This window comes from Eriocheir sinensis, chromosome 37, assembly GCF_024679095.1.
Source record: "Eriocheir sinensis breed Jianghai 21 chromosome 37, ASM2467909v1, whole genome shotgun sequence".
NCBI classification, from domain to species: Eukaryota; Metazoa; Arthropoda; class Malacostraca; order Decapoda; family Varunidae; genus Eriocheir; species Eriocheir sinensis.
The window spans coordinates 14,772,854-14,799,798 of NC_066545.1; the positions used below are offsets into that span (position 1 = coordinate 14,772,854).

Below are 26,945 nucleotides of genomic sequence, written 5' to 3' on the forward strand. Positions count from 1 at the left end.
TGAGGCTTAATGGATGGACTGGAAAATACATGTTGACCTGATTTAACACACCACCTATAGCGAAACTTGTCACTACTACCACAACATATATAATGTACACTGAAACATGGCTAAGATATCTGAAGTATCTTTTTAGTCCTAAGTAGCTGGTTATGAAATATGCAATAATTACCTTTTCCTTCACACTGGCTTCATTTTCATAGGACACCCACTCCCGGCTTCTCCAGGCATATGGCACCCGGCTGGCTTTATCCCAGCGCTGTCCAGAGCCTTGTAAAAACCCACACACCTTGGGGTAGGTCATGTGCCCTTGCATTATTCCCAACCCCACAGCTGGTGCGCCAACCTTATTCCACCCTGAAGAGAGCAGCCTGTGGAAAATTATAACATGTACATTACTCAAGATACAGAAAAAAGGAGGCATACTATACACACACATAATACTAAATAAGTGTCATTCACTATAGTCTGTTCCACGAGAGCTGGCGGAGATTTTCCTTCAAGGATGGATTCACAGGCTTGGCATCATTGCTTGAGTGATAGTGTTTGTGCCGCTCATTGGCTGTTTACTAGATCTAAGCTGCGGCAATTTCATTTGTCATGACATAGCCTACTATCTCTTGCGCTCTGTTACCTCTTAAAATCAACACTATTGGTATTTAAATATAGTTATTCTTATAATCACTCTTCCTTATGGCCATTTATTAGTTTATTACCCACAAATAATAGAAACATTTCAGGATTAATGATAGGACGGACGATGAAAGAAAAGAGGAGGTTCTTGCCTTCGGCCAATGTTTATGTTATGGCTACGTAGCATCACTTCCATTATGACTTAGCCAGGTCTAAAAATATACCAAGAAATCTTACAATAAATGAGTTAATTAACAAATGACATTGTGGAGACTGTAGCCTTGTACCTTGTAGTAGTAAAAAGTATTAAAAGAAAGTCTAGCCTTAACAGTCGCTGGATAATGTCCGTTTATGTGCAGCGCCGACTTAGTTTTGTTATGAATGTCGTTTCAGATTTATTTATAATAGCTCAAAAGGCACATACTTATCATCATCACCATCATTTCATGGACGCCTGCTCCTAGGAGCTCCCACCAGGGGATGGCCACGGCAGAAGAGTTTCCGACTTTCTCTATCCAGACACTCCCTCCTTGTCTGCTCAAAGTTTCTCAAAGATCTTTCCCCCCTCTCCCTAACGTACTCCTGCACCCTATCTCTCTATTTCACTGGAGGTCGTCCTCTAGCATTCCCTCCCTCTATCTCACTCACATACTACATCCTTCTGGTCATCTTACTCTCCTTCATTCGCTCCATGTGGCCAAACCACTTTAAAGTCTGTTGCTTCACTTCTTCCACCACTCCACACTTCTTCCTTTCACCTTATACTTATCAATAAAGATATTATTGCATTAGTTTTTATCGGTGCAATCTGTTACCTTACTACTCAAAAAGGGTTTTGGTAGAAATACAAAGTCAATTTTATGCACGTTGGAACAAGTTAAGAATTGGCCGATGAGTGTGCAGTACCATCACCCAAGCAGTGATGCCAAGTCTGCCCTATACTATTAACTTTGAGTTTTGGGAGGCCTGCCAGTTAGCACACACAGCAACTGTTTTATGGAGGTTAAGTGCAGGGTTGATATACGGTACTGTCCCCCCTCATGCATAATGGGAATCCTCTAATACCTATCCCCTTCAAATCCCTTATTTTACTGTTGTTATTTCCATTACCCACTACACACCCTCATGATGTCAAAGTGTGGAAACAAAGATTACAGGAAACATATAAACACTACTGATCAGTCTACATAGTACAGTGCATTTTAAGAGTAAATAAGAGGACTCATACCAATAAATATGGCTATTATTAGGAACAAGCAGCTAAAGAGAAAACAGGAATCATGTAGATTAGAGTGACTCACGTCCAAGTGTTAGCAAAGGAGGGGATGGTGACAACCAGCTTCTCCCGTGGCAGTCCCTTGCTCAACCAATACTTAGCTGCCCAGCGAGTGTTGAGGGTGGCCCAGTATCCTTTCTCTGCCTCCCGTGCTTGCAGAGGAGCCCCGTGACCCGTGAAGGGCAAGTAGGACTCATAAATGTGAAAGTCATAGGTGGCTACACTAACAAAATCAACAGTTCTGGAAAAGAAAGAAGAGGAAGAGTACTCAACACTCACACAACATGCAGGAGAGACAAATACAGCATGCAATAGACATTAAAAAGACACTATGATGCATAAAACTAAAGCCAGGATCACACGACTTACTGGTTCAGCACCTTCATGTCGTACACTGAGTCAATCACCTTCTGTGAGGCCGACACGACCATTGAGAATAGGAGGGGAGGGTGGGAGGCGAGCTGGTGGGGGTGGAGAGAGTTGGTCACTGTTAATCACACAATACCCAGGGTTACTCTTGTGAATACTTCTTGCATCCATGATTAATATTCCTCTTAGCAATCAGGGCTTTCAAAACTCTAGCAACTTAGTCCTCATAGTCTTCACTTAGGCTAATACTCTTTCTTTTGAATTATGAACCTTAGGAGTATGCAACCTTCAAATGAAATACTAAATTATATTACTCTAGCTCACCTCTGAAACAACTAACAACTATAGTTTTCATTGCTGTATTAATGTCAGAACAAAGACTATCCACCTCTAGGACAATGTAGACTAACAAAATGTGTGACATATGAAGCATGTGCAAGAATCACACAGACTGACCTTGATGGCATTATTGAGCTGAAGAAGGAGGAGGGACAGCTGGTGGGCAGTGCTTTTTCCCCAGGGAGGCAATGCAGGAGGCTGCCAGGACAACTCAAGGCCCCCCAAACCCATCTTCTGCAGGAACTGTTGGGCATTGTAAGCAAACCTGTTGAAGGAAGGATAACCAAGATGTTTTGTACGTTGAGATATCATAATGACATTAAGTGTTTGTGGGAGCATATTCCAACTGTAGGCCCCAAGAACTATTGCCATTCTTTAAAAACACCAGCAGAGTACTTGAACATTTCTACTTTTAAAGGCGTACGCAAATGGAGATTATGACGAGTGAAAAACTATATATAGAGAGAGATCGACAGCCTGTGCCATCAATGTGTGTCGGACCTATGACGCCTCACACTCACACAGCAACAGCCAGGCGGTCACGGGTCAGGGCGGTCCAGTTTCCCTCTACCCTCACCATGACCTGCAGGCTTGGGTTCTTCTTCTTCAGAGCAACCACTTTCTTGTACACCTGTGGAGAGGAATGGACTGACTGACGTATCATTATATGGAGTTATTACAAAGATAAATTACAAAGAATAAAATGTTCAAGTATATTAAAACAAATATTTCCTTGTGTTCCTCTTCTCTCAATTTGTGGCATCAAAAAGTCCCGGGATAAAGCAGTGTTGACCATAGCCACCATATGCTACATTGGCCCAGAGTAACCCTGCCTGCCTCCTCCATGGTTAGGGCAGATGAATGTTGGATGAAAGGAGGCTGGAGGTAAGGTATTTTTTTCATTAGTCACACACCTCTCCACCTGAAACTGACTTCTCTTTTGGCCACTCATCTGTACACTCTTTTAGTGGGTCACCAATTAGGGGGCTTTTTTCTTTTTTCTTTTATAATTTTTTCCCTTTGAGCTGCTTTACTGTAAAAAAGAGGAAAAAAATTAACTTGTGACTATTATGCCAAGGAGTGGAGCAGATGTTGCCATGGAATAAGGAGGAGGGAGGAGGTGGGGTCTGGACCTCTTAAGCATATGGTGATTACAGCTGCACAGTGTAATGAGAGATTAAGGTGTGGATTTATATTTCTCTATTCACAAAATTTTCTTTGATCATATGAAAAATGTTGAGCTAGTCACCTCTGTGTCCCCCGGAGAGCATGGCACAATGGTGGTGTTGTGTAGGAGAGCGGAGGAGATGACAATGTGGGTACAGAGGGAGGAGTCAAGGGCTGAGGGGGGGAGGAGGGCGGAGGGTCTAGCGTGCAGGCCAGGACAGGGAAGGCTGTAGAGGCAGAGAAGCTTCTTGGCGGGGGGGTGTTCACTACTACGGGTTGACGCTGACACAGAGGCTGAAAACAAGTCAAGTGATGAGTGATAAATACATCAACTTTAAGATCGGGAGTGCATTCCTAACTGACACATACAAGCACTCATACTTTCCACAGCAGCCTTCTTCAACACACTAGACTCATTCAGAACACAAGTACACACTCACTTGTCACCACAACACACCAACACTAACAATTACACATTATTCACTTCCCTCCCATGCACACTTGGCTCCCCTTCCCACCAACAGTCAACCGTATGAAAGTAGTAATTTATATAGTGAGGTAATGTATATAGTAGAGTAGTAATGTATATAGTGCACATTACATATCAAGATCAAGACACCAAGTGAAAATTCAGTAAATGTGTAGTTTAGGTCCACCACTTCACAATATCCTATACACCATATGTTTAAAGAGACAACCAACAAAATTTTCCTCGTACTGGAGCTGTCTACATATGGATGAGATAAGAGGTCGTATGCAGCAATGACAGCAGACTGGAAGCAGGGCCGGGTGGTGCCTCCTCCTACCCTGACGCGCCTGTAATATCAGCGACACAACGACATATTGAAAAGCAAAGTGTGTGAATGAACAGGAGAGAGGACCGAGAGGAGGAGGACCCAAGAGGCAATACAAAGCGTTACAGGTAAATAAAAAAAGAAGCCACATCACACCGGCCAATGCTCTTAGGGACTATTACACCCAAGAAAGAAGAGTAAAGAAAAGGATGAAAGAAGAAAGCAGAGGAAGAAAACAGAGGAGGAAAGAAGAATGAAGAAAGAGGAAGAAAGCAGAGAAAGAAAGAATAGAGGAAGAAAGAAGAAAGCAGAGGAAGAAAACAGAAAAAAATAGGAGGAAAGAAGAATGAAGAAAGAGGAAGAAAGCAGAGAAAGAAAGAATAGAGGAAGAAAGAAAAAAGCAGAGGAAGAAAACAGAAAAAAGAAGAATGAAGAAAGGGGAAGAAAGCAGAGAAAGAAAGAATAGAGGAAGAAAGAAGAAAGCAGAGGAAGAAAACAGAAAAAAAGAGGAGGAAAGAAGAATGAAGAAAGAGGAAGAAAGCAGAGAAAGAAAGAATAGAGGAAGAAAGAAGAAAGCAGAGGAAGAAAACAGAAAAAAGAGGAGGAAAGAAGAATGAAGAAAGGGGAAGAAAGCAGAGAAAGAAAGAATAGAGGAAGAAAGAAGAAAGCAGAGGAAGAAAACAGAAAAAAAGAGGAGGAAAGAAGAATGAAGAAAGAGGAAGAAAGCAGAGAAAGAAAGAATAGAGGAAGAAAGAAGATACAGAGGAAGAATACAGAAAAAAAGAGGAGGAAAGAAGAATGAAGAAAGAGGAAGAAAGCAGAGAAAGAAAGAATAGAGGAAGAAAGAAGAAAGCAGAGGAAGAAAAGGAGAGAAAAAAGAAGCAGACGCCACATCAAACCGGCCAACACTCATGCATTATCACATTCAAGCCTCCTTCAGGAACACACTGCCCTTGGACACACCCACGGCCGACATCTAAGACCATTTTCCTTATATTCCCCACGCGTACCTGTCCTGGAGGTGGTGGGCGGCGGTGCACTAGTCTCTCCCCAACAGCTGGAGGGCAGGAGCAGCGCCATGGCCGCCGGGACGAGCCACAGCCGGCCCGCCATGGCTATTGCGTCAAACCCCTTTCGTATGTCACCGCCATGTTGCCCTCATCAGCTGGGCCGCAGTGTTGTCAACTCGCCCGCCGCTACACTCACCTCCACATGTCAAGTATATAAATGTAGAAAGTGTCATAGAGGTGGAAGAAAGTAACACAGAGTAGATTAAGAAGAGTTCTACACAATATAGAGTCAGATGTACAAAGAAATTCACTACTATACCATGCCACTCCACATGTAGCGAAAATGACTTGGAAGTGGACGAAATCAATATATTAAGAAGATCCACGAGCATTCAATATCTTTAGTCAGATAAACAAAGAAATTTACTACTAAAAAAAGATTTCCCTCAATAGACAACAGCTGAGACGCAGTGGTACATGCTAAGGAGAGCGCAACAGCAAACGTAAATGAAGTGATTTGGAAGTGGACGAAAGTAATATGAGATAGACTAAAAGAATTCACGATCATATTACAGAATAGACAGTCAATTATACAGATTATTGCGTTCTAGTCCTTGTGTACGTCACCACAAGGTTCCAGTCACTGCCCTCGCCAGCTGACACGCAGCGTTGCCAATCCTCACGCCAGGCCAAGGCCACCAAAATGTTGCATAATCAATATGTGAAAAGTGTTAAGGAAGTGGCAGAAAGTAATATAGAAGAGATTAAGAGGAATCACGAGCATTCTACAGTATATATAGTCAGGTTAACAAACAAATTCACTACTACGAAAGGACTTTACATAATAGCTATACCATAACAACACTATAGTAATTATATTCAGTTAGTTCTTATCACTCCTGTCAACACTGAGATCCTTAGTAGCAAACGAAGAGTGACATCAAAAGTGAGAAAAAGTGAGTGACATAAAAATAGGAATAGAAAACAACAAAATCCAGCCTAAAAACGACAAATATTGCAACCCTAGGAAGATGCCAAGGCCGTGTGTAGCTCCAAGGATAAAAAAATAAACAAACAAAATAAATAAATAAATAAATAAATAACTGAAATAAAGTCTGTAGCTCCAGGGTCACGCTTTGTGTTACTACGACAGATAAAAATAAATTAATAAACAACCAAAATAAATAAATAAAATAAAAATAAACAACTCCTGGGTCACGCTTTGTGCACATAAACCCAGTGAACTCCAGAAGCAGCTTGCAGGAATGTTACATCAGGAAACAATGGGCCACTGAGCTTTGAAGGACATATAAGAAAGTTGGAAAGTTTAGTTTAGTCGGCGCAACATCTGTGGTCATATGCCGGAGAGACAGAAGGGGAAGGAATTATAGAAGGGAACAGACCCCCAGGAGATGGGACACAACCCCTGATTAATACCTGATACCCATTCACTGCTGGGTGGACGGGGGCGTAAGGTATCGGAAAAGCCGCCCAAATTTTTCCACTCCACCTGGGAATCAAACCCAGGCTCTCTCTGTTGTGAACTGAGTGTGCTAACCACTGCACCACGAAGCCCCCAAGGACATAAAGAATATTGAGGCAAAGACCCATAGATCAAATTACCATCCAGCACCCATTGTAGAGGAGCTATTGCTTGCTGCTTCAATAAAAAATAATAATAATAATAAATAAGCTGGCTCAAGTAAAGGGTGATGGAAATATATGACTTTTTATATAAAACTTTATAAAATGTGACCTGAATGAGATACAAAGAAAGTGTCCAAGTCCTGCCAGGCCTTCCCCAGGTGACACAGGGCACAGGAAGTACTAAGTTGATAGTACTATTCTAACACAAGTTCATTTTCATTTGCCAGTATAACAAGGCTTTTCTTATTAGGCCAAAAAGTTGATATCGCTATTTCAACACAAGCTCATCTTCATTTGCCGGTATAACAAGGCTCTTCTTATTTGGCCTAACAGTTGATATTGCTATTCTAACACAAGTTCATCTTCATTTGCCGGTATAACAAGGCTTTTCTTATTAGGCCAAAAAGTTGATATCGCTATTTCAACACAAGCTCATCTTCATTTGCCGGTATAACAAGGCTCTTCTTATTTGGCCTAACAGTTGATGTCGCTATTTCAACACAAGCTCATCTTCATTTGCCGGTATAACAAGGCTCTTCTTATTTGGCCAAACAGTTGATATTGCTATTCTAACACAAGTTCATCTTCATTTGCCAGTATAACAAGGCTCTTCTTATTTGGCCAAACAGTTGATATTGCTATTCTAACACAAGTTCATCTTCATTTGCCAGTATAACAAGGCTCTTCTTATTTGGCCTAACAGTTGATGTTGCTATTTCAACACAAGCTCATCTTCGTTTGCCAGTATAACAAGGCTCTTCTTATTTGGCCAAACAGTTGATATTGCTATTCTAACACAAGTTCATTTTCATTGTCAGTATTACAAGGCTCTCATTATCACATACCTATAAGATGAATTTTACCACGGATGGGAGAACAATATACCTCTAAGAGTGCTTTCGCCAATATTGTAAAGACAAACGTCCTTTTTCACTGCAAAATGTCTAACAATATTTTATGATATCTAAAATGAAAATTGGTTTACATAGAGTGCTTACTGTCATCAATAGTGTCGAGTTCTTGGTGTAAAAAATATTAATTTATTATTCACACATCACAGCAAAGTTACTAAAGCTATAACCAACCTACTTCTTGGTATAAAATGTATCTTTTCTCTTAATGGGTGGAAAGTTCTAAGCAATTTGCAGCATCTCTCGACAAGCTTTCAGGCACTTACAGTCATACAGCATCTCTAACAAATATACAAATAGGAAAACTTGTTCCTTCTTCTGTATCCTGAGACTTACACCCACGGGGCAGCCAACACTCCATTCACACATCACCCGTTACCAGGACGGGTTGCCAAACCTCTGCAGCACTTTTTCCTGCTCCACCAACTCCAGCTGCACCTTCCTCCTCATGTAGAAGATGGGGCAGTCTCGGCTGTGGAGGGAAAGAGAATGCCATTACAGTCCTTTTGGCTCATCTAAAGCATTGTACATTAAAAATAAAAAATAAAGTATAGGGATGATTGGGCGTGTGAAAGTAGTAATGTATATAGTGAAGTAGTAATATATATACCAGTAGTAAAGAAGTTAAGTGATATATATTGTGAAGTAGAAATGTATATAGTAAAGTAATAAGGTAATGTATATAGTAAAGAAATAAAGTATGTATATAGTAAAGAAATAAAGTAATGTATATAGTCAAGTAATAATGTATATGCGATAAGTTGACAGCACCACAAATAAGATGGTAAAAGAGGACCAAACAGCACCGAGGAACCTGACTGACCTGGTACAGATGACCTCCTCGTGGATGGAGCCTTGGCACTTCTGGCACTGCGTCCAAAGCTCTGAAAACTTTTGCTCCATGGCTCCGAGGGCGTTGGTCTGCTTCATGTAAACTTCACTCTCCCGAGCCTTTGGTACAGAACATGAAAACAAACTCATTAGGATTTTACATTGCACCCAAAACAATAATTAGTCACTTTTTTTTAACAACAAAGGAGACGGCTCAAGGGCAACACAACAAGTGGAAAAAAAAAAAAAAAAAGCTACTTGCCGCTCCTATAATGGACAAAAGTAAAGAGTAGCCAAAAGAGAGGTCAATTTTGGGTGGAGAGCTGTCTTGATACATTCTTCTTATTGCACATCATGCTGATCTAGAAGCCTAACCCCCTCCCTCACCCTCCACCATAATGATATTGACTCCTAACTCCAAGCTCCTTTCACCCAACTAATCAGTTCCCGTGGCTATGGAAGAGAGGGCGGGGCGCTTCTGAACCAACTTAGTGTACGCCGACTATATTATCTGAAACACCTCCTCCTACACACTGACCCACCACCATTGTTCCTTGAGGTTGCTAGTTCAAATACATCTTATTATATGTTATGATGAATACATACTTTCAATTCATTAATCCATCAATCAGTGCTGGATGTTTTGATCTCTTAAGTCTCGTTAGTCACAAACAAATAGCCTCTGTATTATCCTCTCATCATTAACCCGTCCGCTGCAATTGGCATGGATTTTGCCGTCACTGGTAGCCTGGTAACATATACTCCCAGGTCTTTCTCTGCCTCTGTGGTGGATAGTGGAGTGTTTTCTATGTGGTACTGGTATACTGGATTTCCCCTCCCAAGCTGCATTACTTTACATTTTTCTTCACTGAATTGCAGCAGCCACTTTTTGTTCCATTCCTGTAGCTCGGTGATGTCTTCTTGTAGGAAATCCGCAGTCAAGGGGTTAATCATTCCTCCGCACTCCCCCTTCCCTGCAAGTGTTAATTTCCTATTTTCCCTTCACTCCTCCCATCTAATACTCACTGACAAGATTATAAAGGGTGTGGGAGGTACCTCTGACAGACGAGACCAACCATCTCACCTTACAGTGTTTACAGAGTGCTTCTGAGGCGGAGGGAACCGGCACCTTGCAGCCCACACACGAGGCCTTCTTGGTGATAAACTTAGCCATTGCGCCGACCTTGCTGTGGGCGATGATGCGGGAACGAGTGTGGTCCCCCTCTGTGGACAAAGAGTGGGCTGACTTCAGGAAACATACGAGTGATACAGGCAACAGTGACCGAGAGAAATATATGAATAATGGTGTTCTTAACCCAGTAGCAGCGACGGGCCAAATTTGTGGCTTTACCGTGTAGCAGCGACAGGCCAATTTTGTGCCATGATACAACCCCCCCAAAATAGATGATACATAAACTGATCACAAATGCTTTGATATATATTATGAAAGGGTTTGTGAGTGATGATTTTTTCTCATTTTTCTCACTTAGAGGGACCATTAAGAAACATGATCCCCGCTGCTACCGGGTTAAGGGCAGACTAGGTGAAAGAAGAAATTAAAGTAATGTATCCCAGGTCAACTTACTCAGCAACTGGGATTCCGCCTTCTCCCCAAGTATTGGCTCGAAGATCCTAAGGAGGGGCTTGCTGAGCTGGTTGGAGAGGTAGTACTCGTAATCGATGGGGAGACTGTTTTCTAGCACATATATTGGGTCCTGGAAAAGAGAAACATGAGAAGCATTATCAAGCATATAAATTCTTGAGTAAGGTGATTCATATATGGAAAGAACTGAAGTTGGAAGTGTATCATTGACCATCTAACCTCATGAATGTAAATATTAGAGTAAAACAATTCATATGTGGAGAGAAACATCCGATAGTTGAGTGAGGATCATTGACCATCTAACCTCATGAATGTAAATATTAGAGCAAAACAATTCATCTGTGGAGAGAAACGTAAGCCAATAGTTGGAAGCGTATCGTCCACCATCTAACCTCACAAGAGATCATGGAAAAATCTGACGTTAAACAAATGATGACGATGGTGATGAAAGAACTTAACCCGGTAGCAGCGACGGGCCAAAATTGTGGCTTTACCATGTAGCAGCGATGCGCCAAATTTGTGCCATGATATAAACCCCCCAAAGAACAGATGATACATAAACTAATCACAAATGCTTTGATATATATTATGAAATGGTTAGTGTGAGTGATGATTTTTTCTCATTTTTCTTGCTTAGAAACATGATCCCCGCTGCTACCGGGTTAAGCTAATAGTTGGAAGCATATCATTGACCATCTAACCTAAACAGAAGATGATGATGATGATGATGAAGGACCTTAAGCCACAACAAACCTGAACATAACTCACCTCTGCTTTCTCGTAGGCTGGCGTCCCCTTCGCTCCGGCCACGATTACATAGGGCACACGGTCGCCCAGTTTGGGGGCCGTGCCAGCGTCCCTCTTCCTCATCTTGTTGGCCAGCTCCACGTGGGCCTGCTTGGCTGCATACTCCTTCTCTGTCTTGGTGAGCTCCTTGGTGATTACAAGCTGGGATATATCAACTCGGTTGCACAACAGATCTGATATGACCTGTTTGGCATAGTCCACAGCTCCTGATGGGTTCCTGCAACAGAGGACATTTGATTGATATGAGAAGGGTGTTACTTGCTGAAAGGTACACTGATTGGTTAATTGGGGTATGGAGCCACAGCGTCATAACCAGGGATGGAGTATTCGTATTCTAATACATTTGAATACTGTGTTTGGGTATTCTGATTTATATTCAGAGGTCATTCTTTGATGAGTTATGCCATAAGGTGCTGGCAATCATGTGTTTGAAGATACCCTAAACTCAACCTAACCTAACCTAACAAAACCCCAAAGTTACCATAGGTCTTGACTCAGAAAATTCATATATGCTTCCTTACTAATGAGACTTTCTAAACAACAAAGTGAGGTCATTCGCTGTTGATTTATACCATAAGGGGCTGGCTATCATGTGTTTGAAAATACACTAAACTTAACCTAACATACCCTAACAAAACCAAAGCAAACACTATAGGTCTTGACTCAGAAAATTCATATGTGGTTCTTTACTAATGAGAATTTCTATACAAAAAAGTGAGGTCGTTCTTTGTTGACTAATACCATAAAGGGCTGGCTATCATGTGTTTGAAGATACCCTAAACTTAACCTAACATACCCTAACAAAACCAAAACAAACACTATAGGTCTTGACTCAGAAAATTCATATATGCTTCCATTCTAATGAAACTTTCTATACAAAAAAGTGAAGCCATTCTCTGTTGATCTATACCATAAGGGGTTGGCTATCATGTGTTTGAAGATACCCTAAACTTAACCTAACCTCACCTAACAAAACCCCAAACAGTTACTTTAGGTCTATATTCAGAAAATTCATATATGCTTCCTTTCTAATGGGACTTTCTATACAAAAAAGTGAGGCCATTCTCTCTTGATTGATACCATAAGGGGCTGGCTATCATGTGTTTGAAGATACCCTAAACTTAACCTAACATACCCTAACAAAACCAAAACAAACACTATAGGTCTTGACTCAGAAAATTCATATATGCTTCCTTACTAATGAGACTTTCTATACAACAAAGTGAGGTCATTCTCTCTTGATTTATACCATAAGGGGCTGGCTATCATGTGTTTGAAGATACCCTAAACTTAACCTAACGTACCCTAACAAAACCAAAACAAACACTATAGGTCTTGACTCAGAAAATTCATATATGCTTCCTTACTAATGAGACTTTCTATACAAAAAAGTGAGGTCATTCTTTGTTGATTTATACCATAAGGGGCTGGCTATCATGTGTTTGAAGATACCCTAAACTTAACCTAACATACCCTAACAAAACCAAAACAAACACTATAGGTCTTGACTCAGAAAATTCATATATGCTTCCTTACTAATGAGACTTTCTATACAAAAGAGTGAGGTCATTCTCTGTTGATTTATACCATAAGGGGCTGGCTATCATGTGTTTGAAGATACCCTAAACTTAACCTAACAAAACCCCAAACAGTTACTTTAGGTCTTGATTCAGAAAATTCATATATGCTTCCTTACTAATGAGACTTTCTATACAAAAGAGTGAGGTCATTCTTTGTTGATTTATACCATAAGGGGCTGGCCATTATGTGTTTGAAAATACCCTAAACTTAACCTAACCTATAATACCCTAAACTTAACCCATTTGCTGCAGATGGCACATCTATCTCTCAGCTTGCTTAGAGTTCATTAGAGCACATAGGGTTTTTATTATATACTCATATTTTAAGCTGGAGCTGCCAGATGAGTGAATTTACAGGTACTGGCACTAGACTCACCTCTCAATCAGGATCTTCTGCAGACAAGTGTTGATAAGATTGGCCACGAGGGGAGCATTGTCACGCCTCACAGTCTCGATGCCTTTGCAGTCCATTTTGTCGTGGCGATCAGCACGCGTGAAGTACAGGCCTGCGTACCTCTTCTTGTTGATCAGAAGGTACGGGAAGTAGACCTGCCAGACACAGAGGTGAGATTAGATTATTTATATCCAGCTTTACTTGATTAAACCTTCAAAGACAAGTGATTATTCCATGACTAAGAGCAATGAGTGACACCCTCCCACTGCAATTGCTATCAGGCAGTCACTATTGGGGTTTAGATAGATATATAAAAAAGATGAATTAACTCCAGTGTGATGAGATGGATCTTAATGTAACACTTAACCCGGTAGCAGTGACAGGCCAAATTTGTGGCTTTACCGTGTACCAGCAACAGGCCAAATTTTTGCCATGATATAAACCCCCAAAATAGATGATGCATAAACTGATCACAAATGCGTTGATATATATTATGAAATGGTTTGCGTGAGTGATGATTTTTTCTCATTTTCTCGCTTAGACTAAGACGCGTAGACCTTTAAGAAACATGATCCCCACAGTTACTGGGTCAAGGAAGGTGATTGATTTTTTTTACAAACTCATTGCTTTTACTTTCATTTTCTCTTTCTTGGCATCTCAGGTGTTTGGGGGATGCTGAACAAGTAGCTTAAAGTGTCAGCACTCCTCCCTCTTTACCTGGTTCGTCTCTTATGGTAATAATAATAATAATAGTAATAAAAAGATAACCTTTTCAAATTCCAGCTTGATAGGCTTCACAAATTTTTCAGATACGTAGCTTGCCGCCTCGTTCCCCAGCTCCATCGCCTCGGCCACCGTCTCCACCCCAAACAAGATCATCACGGAGTCTGTGTCTCCGTAGATCACCTGTAAAGCCACATTGAAAACCATTATTCAAGAAGGTGAATTTCAGATGCTAACCAAAGAACTCTGATAGACTGCTGTTTTCATTACATATTATAGGAATGAATACAATTTAGATCTTGACATTTATAACTCTCTAAGAGGAAGTTTTAGCGAGCATAACTTTTTTTTCGTGAACCTTTAAACTTGATTGTGCTGTAGGAACTTGGTAGTGAACTCATAAACCTAACTGCACTCTAGGAACTTGGTAGTGAACTCATAAACCAAACTGCACTGTAGGAACTTGGTAGTGAACTCATAAACCTAACTGCACTGTAGGAACTTGGTAGTGAACTCATAAACCTAACTGCACTGTAGGAACTTGGTAGTGAACCCATAAACCTAACTGCACTGTAGGAACTTAGTAGTGAACTCATAAACCTAACTGCACTGTAGGAACTTGGTAGTGAACTCATAAACCTAACTGCACTCTAGGAACTTGGTAGTGAACTCATAAACCTAACTGCACTCTAGGAACTTGGTAGTGAACTCATAAACCTAACTGCACTGTAGGAACTTGGTAGTGAACTCATAAACCTGATTGCACCATAGGACTCAATATAATAAAGCCTGCCAAAGAGAACATTAAGACAAAACTCCATACCTCAGCATTGTGGGTGTAGCCATTGGCGATGGTGTACTTCTCCTCCACCTGCTCCTTGGTGAATGCAATCATGGTGCGGCCAAAGGAGGTGACGCTCTGGGGAAAGGTTAACATCATCACTGACTCTTACATACACATTCTTATATACACACGCAAGGCTGGAGAGTAAGCATCTTGAGAAACCAAAAACTCAAGTCATAGAAGGAAAACTTGATGTGACACTCTGGGGAAAGGTAAAACACAATTCCTCAATAATCTAATCCTAATCCTAAATACACACGCAAGGATGGAAGAAAGTCCTGAGAAACAGGAAAGGTAAAAATCATCAATCTCTTTCCTTATTAAACTGTATATTATCTATTTCTACACACCCACACCTATAACCTACCCACATCCATACCCACACCCACCCACACACCACATGCATACCCACACCCACACCCACCTGCGAGATCTCCAGGCATGGCAGCTTCCCCACTTGTGCCCCGGTGAATCCGTAGACAGAGTTGGCCGAGATCTTGAGGGCCAGCTGTCTGCCGTCCAACACCTGCAAGAAAGTGGTTAATAGATTCACTTCTCTTCTTCCTTCATCACTCTTGACTCCACCTCCTCAAAACACATGCCAACTTATCAATCATGGGCCATATTTTCAAACATTTTGGCAGGGCTTTTGTGGGCATTTCAAACATTTCCAGGGGTAGTTTTATGACCCTGGTGGTAGTTTGATCATTGTTCTGTACCATGATCCTCAAAAAACACCCGTTAGAACCTGACTGATCTCCTATTCAGCCTTTGGTAATAGGTGACGTGAGAGAGAGGTGGAAGTGTCTAAAAATGCTAACCGAAAACTCCTCCCGATTAATGGTTAAGTTGACATAAACGCCGTCATCTCTACAAACTTCTCATCCACTTAGTCTCTCCTCCTGTACCTTTTTCCTCAGGGGGTCGGTTTCCTTCTTCAGATCATTCTTGGCCTTCTTACGGGCAGCCAATAGAGATTCAAGGATCTCCGGCAGCAGTCCCTTGCGTTTGTGGCTCTTGACGAAGTAGTTCCCGGATGGAGTCTTGATGAAGTCTTCTGGGGAGAGGCTGCAGAACATCCAATCAATAAGTAAATAATATAATTGCATAGGAGGTAGGTATTAAGGTATAAGTCATAAATATAGTTGCATAGGAGGTAGTATAAGCAGAATCCATCCACCAACCATGTGTTACTGTGTTCAAATAGACCGAGACTGAGGTTGACAGATATTCTTGACCCGTCCGCTGCAATTGGCACGGATTTTGCCGTCACTGATAGCATCATCATCATTTCATCGACGCCTGCTCCTAGGAGCTCCCACCTTATGAATGTCCCTAAATAACCTCAGCAATTCCTTAACAAAGTCCTTGATACACTTGATAAACATGCCTTTCCAATGAACCACAACTCCTTGATAACTGTCCCTAAATAATCCCTTCAATCCCATAAAAAAAAAGAACAAATATGCCTCTTCTGAATAAACTGCATATTATTTAATTTACACCCACACCCACTCACCCACCTACACCCACTCACCCATATTCCTGAGCCTTGCTGGGGGAGGCCAAGAGGGTGGTGTAGCAGAGGTTGTGGGCCATCATGATCGACGGGTACAGAGACGAGAAATCCAGGGTGGCGATGGGCTGGCTGTAGTACCCCTTGCGAGGCTCGATGACGGTGGCGCCCTCGTACTCGTCCTCCCCGGCGCCCTTGTGAACTGGCAGCACCAAGTTTTGCTCCACCGCCTGTCATAAATAAATAACTTCAGGTCACACTTCAATGCCACTTTAACTTATCAGTCATGGGCCACATTCTTAAACATTTCGGCACCCAAGCAGACAAGCTTTTGCAGGAGTTTCAAGCATTTCCAGGGGTAGTTTTATGACCCTGGTGAAAGTTTGATCATTTTTCTGCATTATGAACCTCAAAATCAAGCCAAAACTACAAGATATTCCCCTTTTAATCCTCCTCTTATGTCAATGCCTCTCAAGCCTGGGGCCACATCTAAAATGGGCCACAAGAGGAAGGATTGCTCTACCACATGGTCAACCAAGACGCTACCACATAGACACTTCATGTGATGGATATGTTGACTGATAACTTTACTATGACAAGGGGAACGCCAGGTCCCATACATTGTCTCTGGCTAAGAAACAGGATACTTCGCTACCACAAAAAGAAGTTATAGTGATGTGGTGGGTGAGTGAAGCAACGTGTCTCCTTGTGTATACTCCCCGCTAGTTGGTTAGTCAGTTATGTACCAGAAAGAACACTAGAAAAGTTTCATATATATATTGTCATTCATTCCATAGTTACATTGTCATATACTGTAATGCAGATAAGAAGAGACACACACCTTTCTAAGCAGCTGAGAAACAACTTTGATCTGCTGGCCGCGTGTCAGGAGGTAGGACAGAGGCACCCCCGTCACCCTCGCCATCTCCATGTAGTTGATAACACACATGAGCTTGTCCAAGAGGCGCAGGGGGAGCAGTGCATCCTTCAGGCAGTACACAGCCAACCTGAAGAGGAGCTTAGTTTGAAGGCTGGACGGCACAGGAACAGAAACAAAAAACAAAAGACAAGACCAGCCAGGAGAGTAGAGTGTTAGGAGAGGCAACAACATGATAGAATAGGAACAGAGGCCACTAAATACTTTGTTCTCTTAGTGTGGCAATATGAAGTTGGATGATGTGAGGCAAAGCATAGTCCCATAATATAATGTTAACTCCCCTTACTTATGCTTCTAGACAACTTGGATTATAGAACATTGGGCTATTAGTATTCAGGAGACCTTAGCAGTTGATTTCAGACACACATACTAATAATTTCTGTGTAAAATTGTAAAATATGATGTTTTTTTCAAGTCTGGAAGTCCTTATCACCAGAACACAGATATGAAAACACTAGACCCAATATGGTGATAGCATTCTTCTTTGGGTGCAAACGGTTACTAGTTTACGCCAATAGGTTACTAGCAGGGTTTTGTTAGTTAATAAATAGTGCCAATCCAGGACCAAGACTGCCAGACGATCTACACCTGCCCAGTTCTCTTTAATAATCCTGAACATAGTGTTGAGGAAAGGATAACAAGCTGCCAGTCTCCACTCACCTCCTGCGGGTCTGAGGGTTCCCTTCCTGTAGGTCTGAGATGATGGAGTGATGGACGTCTTCTTTCTGCTCTTGTAGGAAGTGGTAGGACACGGCGTTGAGTGTGTAGGATCTCAGCTTGTAGTCCCTCAGCAACACCTGTCACAAGAGGAAGATGGTGTTAGCACTGTTCTTATGATGAATGTCTCTATTTCTACGTGTTCATTAATATAATAAAAACTGTAAGAATCAAATGTTAATGTAAATAGAGGAAGGATTAGTAGAGTATCGAGCAAGACGGAGGAGGATCAGTGTAAATGTGACCCTAAGAATGAGAGAAGTTGGACAATAAACGAAGGAGAAAAAGAATATAAAACTAAAAGATCTGTTTCTCATCTACTACAATTTACTGGTCCTTTTTTAAGTTTCTGGATTACTCGTTAACTTTTCACTGCCCCTCTAACTCTAAAACTAAGGATCTGTTTCCCATCTATTACATTTCACTGATCCTTTTTTTAATATCTGGCTAACTCATTTACTTTTCACTATTCCTCAAACTCTAAAACTAAAGATCTGTTTCCCGTCTACTACATTTCACTGATCCTTTTTTTCAATATCTGGATTACTCGTTTACTTTTCACTGTTCCTCTAACTCTAAAACTAAAGATCTGTTTCTCGTCTACAACATCTGCCTGATCCATTTTTCAATTTCTGGATTAGTCACTTACTTTTCAACGCTCCTCTAATGCTTTACCTCCCTGGGTCTTACCATTAAAAGATCAAACTGACAGCGACCGTCAATGTTGATGGACTTGTTCTCTCGTCGGCCCATCTGTTTACTCTGCAGCACTGCCTCCTTGATCACCGACCTGTGGAACCAAAGTAAGGTACATCATGAAAACCAGGTCGGAATAGCCTGCATAAAGAGTTAAGTATAAAAGCCAACTTGTGATCATGCATTTCGGTCATGTATGGATGGAAAATTCCGTGAACAACAAATTTTATTCAGACCATGAGACCCAAAACATGAGATCTGGTATTGTGAAGGTCTTGTACTTAATGCCCAATGCTATCTTAAACTACAATACCAATGTCATGTGATACCCAAAACAAGACATCTGGAGCTGTGAAGGTATCGTGCTTAATGACCAATTCTATCTTAAACTAGTGAAACCAGACTGGCGAGATAATTTTTCTGTCGGTTCCCGTAGGTCCTTTCCACTCCACCGCTCTTCCTCTCATATGTAAGCTATAGATAACAACTGAGAGGAAGAGATAGGTGTTGGAACTGTGTGGAAGAGTGGCGGGGAGGAAACGACTAGAGGGATCCAATGCAGAAACGATCTCGCCAATCTAATTTCACTCAACAATACCAATGCTATCTGATACTGTACCTGGCATCCTTCACCCTAGTCAGGAAGGGGAAGGTGCTGGACTTGAGGGCATTGGCACGGTTGAGGAGGTACGGGAGGTCGAAGTTGTTGATGTTGTAGCCGGTGATGATGTCGGGGTCCGTGAGGCGAACGAACCTGGACCAGCTCTGCAAGACACCGACATGCAAGGTTCAGCCTCGACAAAGTGAATATGAGGATACACAAGAATCTTAAGGTTACGACTCCGATTCCACCCCCTTCTCCCTCTTCCCTCTTCTGCAGTAGGAAGGCAAACAAAACCCAGCCACACCACACACCATATCACACCCAGCCACAAAATATCACACGTATCGTACAGGAGTTGGAGTCGGGGATATTTTTACCGACTCCGACTCTGGCGAAAAGTACTTAGGCAACTCCTGCGATTCTGAGTCCGACCCCACGACCCTGCAAAAATGTAAAGAGACTACTCCATTTATCATCTCTGTTTAAAGGTCTCAATTGTCTTTGCCTCAACTACATACCCACTCGGTTTCTTCCACTCATCCTCCAATCTGTTCACGAGCCAGTTTTTGCCTATCCCTCTTCTGAACTTGAATATATCCACCTTATTCAAGCCCTGACCCCATGTATTAAGTATTGCATCATTGTGAGAAGAGGACAATCAGCATGAATGAAAGGATTGGAAGGTTTTATATTCAGTTCTCCAATAGGTTACTTCGTCATCCTAACAAGCCCTATTGAGGAGTTATAATGACACTTGCCTCCAGCATTTCGATCTCCTTGTTGAAGCACTGCACTCGAGTCCCCACGATGGGTGCGCAGTCCTTGAGAGTGAAGATGGTGCGGGCGAAGGGCTCAGTTTCACCCTGCCTGATGACCATCGCTGCGATCTGGATGACTGGGTCCTTGTCGGGCTCCGGAAACACACCTGTGACAGTGACGTAACAATATAAATATAACATACGAATGCAAGTTACACATTTCATCATCTTCAATTTGATTATTGCAGCTATTCGATTACATACAAGTATCAATGAACACACCACCATTATCTTCTATCTATTAGGAGCCCTCACACTTCACACCAATATACATGTGTCTAGTAATTCCTCAGTTTGGTGGACTCAATTTGTTTTTGTTTTTTTTGTTTTTTTAGTGGATGGGATTTTTTTGCACTAGTCTATTCTTAATTGGGTGATAATTTCCACCAAACTGAGATTGATTCCAGTGATGCCGTCAACCTCTGGTAAAAGAATACGTTATATACAGAAACATCACAACACCACAGGGGACAAATTAGGGTTCCTTCATCAGCCATGTATTATGAGGAAAACCAGGCAAAAATAAAAAATAAAAATAAATAAATAAATAAACAAATAAATAAACTCAAATATTCCTCGAGGACTGTGTGAGCCTTTTGTGAGGATAGAATAAGTGAGAACAAAAAAGCCTAAAGTTCAAAATCAGGATAATAATGACGAGCAGAAAGTACAAACATTAACACACAAGTTTCTGCAACACAGTTCAAATATATAATTCTTAGCACTACAAGCCAAACAAATATGCAAGTAATTAAACAATCAAATAAAAGAAATGCACACGTCCACACGCCACAACACTACTCACAGTTAATGACCCTTCCCTGGCGGTCCAGTACTTGTAGGGGAACACGAGTAGCATTAAAATGTGGTTGGTCACTTAGAAACTCACTCTGACACTCACTTGTATATCATTAAAATACTTTCGGTCACTGACACACTCACTCTAACACTCTCACAGGCACTCACTTGTACATCATTAAAATAAGGTTGGACACTCTGACTCTCACTCTGACACTCTCACAGGCACTTATTGAACTTAATCTTTGTTGAATCATGAGCAGTCCCTTACAATTACATGATGCCTCTTAAAACTTTGTCTGTTATTAGTTCTATGACTGATAAAAGTACAGTTCTAGCTTTCACCATGACAAGAGTAGCTCAAAGATGATGCGAACAGATGCATTTCCTGCTGTACATTGCATATCCTTATATTTGACAACCCAGTTTATCCTGTCTAATTACTAAATGAGGATGACCACAACTCACCTTTGCGTCCAGCACACTCGATGTCAAAGGAAAGGATTCTGAGAGGAGCCACACGTGACCAGTCTCCCTCTGGCTCATGGGCACAGAACTTGTTCCAGGCCACATCAACCTGTGGAAGGAGCCAACAAAGGATAAGATAAGAAAGTAAGTAATAAGTAAGAAGGAAGGCACTGGAATCACTCTGGCTTTAATGGGAGTCTCTTCTAGTTTAATGCAGTTGTCGACAAAACAATATCTATCTGCATTGCTCTATAAACTCATTGTGACTTGGTTTATTGGGGTATCGAGTCATGGCTTTGAAGGTAGAGGTAGAAGGGAGGAGACCAGCTGGAAGACCGAAGAGGACCTGGAGACGGTGTGTGGAGGAAGACGTGAGAAAGAAGAACATTAGGGAGGAGAGTCTACAATCATCAAGAGTGGGAGACTCAAAGACCATCTAACCCCATAAGGGAAAATAACGACATTAAACAAAGAAGATCAGAGTTATGGTGCCGCAACTACAGTGGTCATATGGCGACATTGTGACATGATACCCCTTACTGCTTGGCATGTCAATCATCTCCCTCACCAGTTCATTACCCAGTCCCCTCTCTCTCCCTTCCTCACCCTACACCATTCTCCCACCCCATGTGACTTGCTGAAGGGAAGGAAGCTACTGAGTTACTTAGAGAGAATTTCAGAGGACTTAAGATTAAATGAGGAAAAAGAGAGGACTGGAATTTTTGTCCGTAACAGTACACTAACTCTACTGTTTTATGTTTTTCTCTGTCGGGTTATACAGGTTCCTCAGAGTTTAAGGTTCTGTGAGTCCCTTTCCTTCCCACCCACCTCCAGCTGGCAGCGAGTTTGCAGGTCTGTGTTGCGGATAGTCCAGGTTTTGGGGGGAAGCTCCACCCAGCAGCAGCCCACCAGATGTGTGTCCACCATGAACCTTGATGAGACGAGAAGCACATATTCACTCCCTTATTGTCACCCTCGAGTATGGATATATGGTACTTGAAGGATTGCCCGAAATTATTCACGTATGTCATAATGAATGAATACCTAAAAACATGTACCTTTTTCTTAATAAATTAAAATATATCATCAGTTTTCATGCACAGTTTATATAAAAATGTGGCCCTTGTTTCCTGGCCATCAATGAATCATATTAAAGTGACCATAACATGAATTAAGACCACCAAAAAGTCCCTCGGTAAAGCAGTGTTGCCTAGTGGCCCGGTGAGGTGTGGAGAGGTTCCGTGAGGTGGCCTGTTCATTATTCTTTGCATATTCATCAGGAAAACCTACCCATTTTTTTTTTTTTTTTAACAGGAAAGGAAGCAGCTCAAGGGCATAAAAAAGTGTAGAAAAAAAGCCCACTAAATGCTGCTCCTAAAAAAAAGATAGAAGTAGAGAATGGCCAAAAGAGAGGTCAATTTGGGGTGGAGAGGCGTCTTGATTTGCATTTACAAGTACACTGTGAGTCGATGTATAGATTTCACTGTTGTTTGACTAATTTAGGTGTACAAAAACAATGAATACTGAACCACACATAAACCCAACACACAACGTCGTGCAGCAAGTCAACACTCCACTTCATCCAACACCATTTTTCACACCAGGTCAGGCCAAGAACTAGCTGTACATACCTGATCTCAAAGTCAATGTTGGACTCATAGGCTTCATAAACAGGGGTGCCTAAGCTGGGGACGAACACCTTGCCCTCGCCCAGCAGCCTCTTAGCAGCAGGAATGAGGCGGGGCAAGGCAAGGGTTAGGCGGAGGAACTGGGATGACTGGTTGCCATGGTAGCCGTAAATGCTCTCGCGCTGCACCACCTCCACCGCCAAGACTGGGTCGGTGATACGCTCTCGGTTGCTCTTCATGTCATCCAGCAGTGCTTTATTCAGTGCATTCTGTGGCGAGAAAGAAGGAGAGGTGATTGAGATGGAGTTACGTTGGGTGCTAAGAAATGGGAGCAAGAGAAATGAGAGGAGAGGGTTGAAAAGAAAAGGATCGATAAAACAAAATACATATAATCAAACATAAACAAAGGACTGGCCTGGAAAACAAAATTGCCAAGAATAATAACTTGAAAGGATAATTAGTAAATACAGTGGATTAAAAGAGTTGGATTCAGTCTAAAATAGGTGGAATTATAGTTATGAGGTAGATTAAGTGTGCCATTATGATTAGTACAAAGAGCAAGCAAGCAAGAGAAGATGGCGCCACTATAAACACTTGCCTGTGCCATGACGGGCTGGGGCTGACTACCATCTAGGCCCCTCAAGAAAAAATAGGTGTACACGTACAAAAATAAAAAAAAAAAAAAAAAAAGCATGACCAGAATTACCTTGAAGTCTGCCATGTGAGTTTCCTTAAAAATTGCAGGACAGGTGACGTAGAAATAGGGAGAGAATCCGTGGACGTGGCAGCAGACTGAGTTGCCTGCATCATTCACCCCAAACATGCGCATCACTGGCACTCTTCCACTCTGCTGCCCTGGCATGCCGGCGCGAGGGGGGCCTGGGGAGAGAAAAGGATGAGTTACTGCACATAAAAAACTCGTAACCTCATGACTACCAAGAATTAACCCGAGAGAGGAGGGGATGCTGCCATTATCAAATCCTTGTAATATAATGACTACCAAGATATACAGAATTTACATGGTTATACACTTTTCACAATGCAATGATAAAAAAAAAATAGAAAATGTATGTAACTCTAAATTCTTCTTAACAGTATTGAAACCTTTTGAAACCTTTTACCCATGCTCATAACATAGGGTCACTGTTTGATGGTTTTGGCTCGGCATTTAAAACTGTATGCTCTTCTTGACATGATGCAGCGGCACTGGGGTTTGAACTGCCTCACCCTAGCTCTGAACTTTCAAGGTTTGACGCTCTAACACAGAATATATATCAAATTCACGACACCTTCAATCACCTCTGATTATCTGATGAAATGGTGTTTTCCTTCCTTTTCCTTACCTATATAGTAGTCTATTTCTATCTGCTGGAAGATGAGGGATTCCTGCGAAGGGTTGAAGGAGGGCAGGGGAGGCCGGGCCCAGGAACCTTCACCATCCTCGTCCTCCACTACTACTCTTCCTCCATTCTGTAAAAAAAAAAAAAGTTAATTAAGTAAATAAATAAAAATAAATAAATAAATGGTTGAAGGGATTCATTTCAAAAGTTGTGAAAAATAAATAAGAAAGAAGTCAATAAAGTTTTACCACCTTGCACCAGATGGAGTAAATGCTTAATGACCAGTGTTAACATATATTAAGATTTCTTACTGTTATTGGCTCATCACTCTCCTGGCTGGTCATCTCCTCATCGAAGTCCACGCCATTAAAGTCAAAATCACATTCCATATCTTCCTCATCATTTTCAGCCCTGTGAAATAAGACAATGTTTTGTACATCTCTTAAATGATGGAAAAATCCACGTTTGTTACAAGTATAACATAATTACTAACCAACATTTTAACTTGGTATTATCTGGAGTAGAGTTACATTGGGTACTAAGAAATGGGAACAGGGAAAGTAGAGAAAGGGATTGAGAGGAGGGCTGAATAGAAAGGAACAACATTGAATACTAAGAAATAGGAACAAGAAAAAGGAGAGAAAGGGGTTGAAAGGAGGAAGTTAAATGAGATAAAATCATATTGAGTACTGAGAAATGGGAATAAGAAAATGAGAGGAAGGGATTGAAAGGAAAATGCCGAATGAGATGGAATTAAACTACTACACTCACCGTGACTTCTTGGGAGGAGCAGAGTGCCCATTGGCTTGGGGTCGTTTCTTGTCCATGTTGGAGGGTTACCTTGAACAGCCTGTCAAAGGAATAGTTTGGGAATTCACACACCATGATAAAATTACAGTATACTAAATTATCAGAACCATTAACTACGACCACGATGTCACTGGTGGCTTAAGATTTCTCACAAGTCAGATCTTTATAACAGCAACTCCTATGAAAAGAAACAAAATAGACAGAACAGCCAGGGTCGGAATACTCAGGCGCTTCCACCTCTCACAAAAATAAACTACTTCTAAGGGCCGAAAAGGAGATTAATCGGGTTTTCATGAATGTGTTTTAACGCTTATGTTTCAGAGGAAGGGTCACACAACCACCAGGGTCATTAAACTACCCCTGGAAATGCCCAAAACTCCTATGAAAGCCTTGTCAAATATGTGTACTTGGGCGGTGAAAGGTTTGCGAATACGGGCCTAGTTCTCGACATGGACTAACCTGCGTGTGAAGTACTAGGTTTTCCTGTATTTCTAAGTGTAGGTTTCCATCACACTATAACAGGCACTTCAGTCTCTCATACATGAGTTACTGGAACCCAAAATTAGATTAAAACACTCTTCTTCTTCTTCTGGAGTATTTTAGGGGGCTAGTTAACACTCTTCTGCAGACTATGAGCGTTGTTGTTGGTGTTGAATAGTTGCACGGGATATGTTTATAGGTACAGGGATTCTAGAGCGTGTGTATGTTGTTCAGTATTCTTCTTTTGATTTATATCGATTTGTAGGTCCTCCTCCTACTGATCCTTTCTTCTGCTTATTCACACACTCAGCTTATTCATCGTGTGCGTATTATTCAGCAGAAAAAGCAGAATCTCAAAACTTTGGGATTTTGGAGTATGTGTGTTGTTCAGTATTCTTCCTTTGGCTTGTATCGATATTTAGGTCCTCTTCCTGCTGATTCTCTCTTCTGCTTATTCGTCGTCCGCGTATAATTCAACAAAAACAGCAGAACCTCCAGACTTCCGGATTCTTGAGTATCTTGATCTATGTATGTTGTTCAGTATTCTCCCTTTGACTGATACCAATTTTTAGGCCCTCCTCCTGCTGATCCTCTTCTCTGCTTATTCACACACTCTGCTTATTCATCGTGTGCGTATTATTCAACAAAAACAGCAGAATCTCAAGACTTTTTTGACTCTTGGCTCTTCCACACGGGGTTTGTTTACACCAGGGGTACAGTCTTCGTCTAGGGATTGCAATAACAAGTCAGTTTACATCCTTACAGACTACAAACACATATAATTTTCAATGAATTATAAACCTAAATGTTGTAGAGAGCAAGATTATGGGTAAAGTCTCTTCAGGTTGGTCTTGTATACGTATATTTAACAAAGCCGTCCCGCTACGGAGTTCTTCTTTTTGTGGAGGTGTTCCCGCGCGCGGCAAAACCTTGCCAAAAAAAGAGCTAAAAATAGCAATGAAAGAGGAATAAAAAAGAAAAGTGTAATAGTGGAAACAAACAAAAGGACAGAAAAGTCAAATGCAAAAGTCAAAAGCAAAGTCAGGGTAGCAAAGTGTACAGAAAAATGATGGCATGCTCCTCCCTTCTCCTTTGTTGTTTTATTATTTTGTTATTATTACTTGCAACAATAAACAACTATCAATCAATCAATCAATCAATCAGAAAAAAAACCAGAGCTCAGTGCAGGGCAAAGTGTATAAGTG

At 41.4% G+C, this 26,945-nt stretch overlaps 2 protein-coding genes across 4 annotated transcripts in view; both read right to left on the reverse strand.

Moving 5' to 3' along the window:
* Positions 1 to 5,760, reverse strand: part of LOC127008331 (chitinase-3-like protein 1) — a 7,134-nt gene extending 1,374 nt beyond the window's left edge. Inside the window, exons 1-7 of one of the 2 annotated variants that reach the window (XM_050880216.1) lie at positions 5,589 to 5,758; positions 3,867 to 4,078; positions 3,139 to 3,248; positions 2,735 to 2,882; positions 2,279 to 2,370; positions 1,935 to 2,150; positions 173 to 371 (exon numbers count right to left, since the gene is read on the reverse strand). In XM_050880216.1, coding sequence (XP_050736173.1) covers positions 173 to 371; positions 1,935 to 2,150; positions 2,279 to 2,370; positions 2,735 to 2,882; positions 3,139 to 3,248; positions 3,867 to 4,078; positions 5,589 to 5,691 — 1,080 coding nt within the window. In that variant the 5' untranslated portion in view covers positions 5,692 to 5,758. Of the gene's footprint in view, positions 1 to 172; positions 372 to 1,934; positions 2,151 to 2,278; positions 2,371 to 2,734; positions 2,883 to 3,138; positions 3,249 to 3,866; positions 4,079 to 5,588 lie in introns of both variants that reach the window. The other variant, XM_050880217.1, reaches the window with a different exon arrangement.
* A 1,555-nt stretch (positions 5,761 to 7,315) lies between these two features.
* On the reverse strand, positions 7,316 to 26,462 carry LOC127008325 (DNA polymerase delta catalytic subunit-like). 2 transcript variants are annotated; one of them, XM_050880208.1, is made up of 25 exons: positions 25,720 to 26,462; positions 25,222 to 25,300; positions 24,762 to 24,861; positions 24,454 to 24,580; positions 23,817 to 23,989; positions 23,114 to 23,379; positions 22,311 to 22,413; positions 21,483 to 21,591; positions 21,022 to 21,051; positions 20,157 to 20,323; positions 19,414 to 19,559; positions 18,789 to 18,888; positions 18,042 to 18,178; positions 17,286 to 17,451; positions 16,466 to 16,674; positions 15,837 to 15,996; positions 15,353 to 15,454; positions 14,908 to 15,003; positions 14,130 to 14,267; positions 13,344 to 13,516; positions 11,349 to 11,604; positions 10,563 to 10,692; positions 10,062 to 10,201; positions 8,970 to 9,097; positions 7,316 to 8,618 (listed from the first exon to the last, which is right to left on the reverse strand). In XM_050880208.1, the coding sequence occupies exons 2-25, from the start codon at positions 25,275 to 25,277 to the stop codon at positions 8,522 to 8,524; spliced, it is 3,309 nt and encodes a 1,102-aa protein (XP_050736165.1). In that variant the 5' UTR covers positions 25,278 to 25,300; positions 25,720 to 26,462; the 3' UTR covers positions 7,316 to 8,521. The 2 variants fall into 2 exon arrangements, with proteins under 2 accessions (XP_050736165.1, XP_050736166.1); XM_050880209.1 differs by lacking the exon at positions 21,022 to 21,051.
* Between the last annotated feature and the right edge of the window lie 483 nt (positions 26,463 to 26,945).

Excerpts from the sequence above, each read along its gene's own strand:
- LOC127008325 (XM_050880208.1), bottom strand. The coding sequence starts at position 25,277 with ATGGACAAGAAACGACCCCAAGCCAATGGGCACTCTGCTCCTCCCAAG. Across the intron at positions 21,052-21,482 it reads CGAGTGTGCTGGACGCAAAG|TACTGGACCGCCAGGGAAGG; the intron begins GTGAGTTGTGGT and ends TTCCCCTACAAG. Across the intron at positions 8,619-8,969 it reads GAGGAGGTCATCTGTACCAG|CCGAGACTGCCCCATCTTCT; the intron begins GTCAGTCAGGTT and ends TTCCCTCCACAG.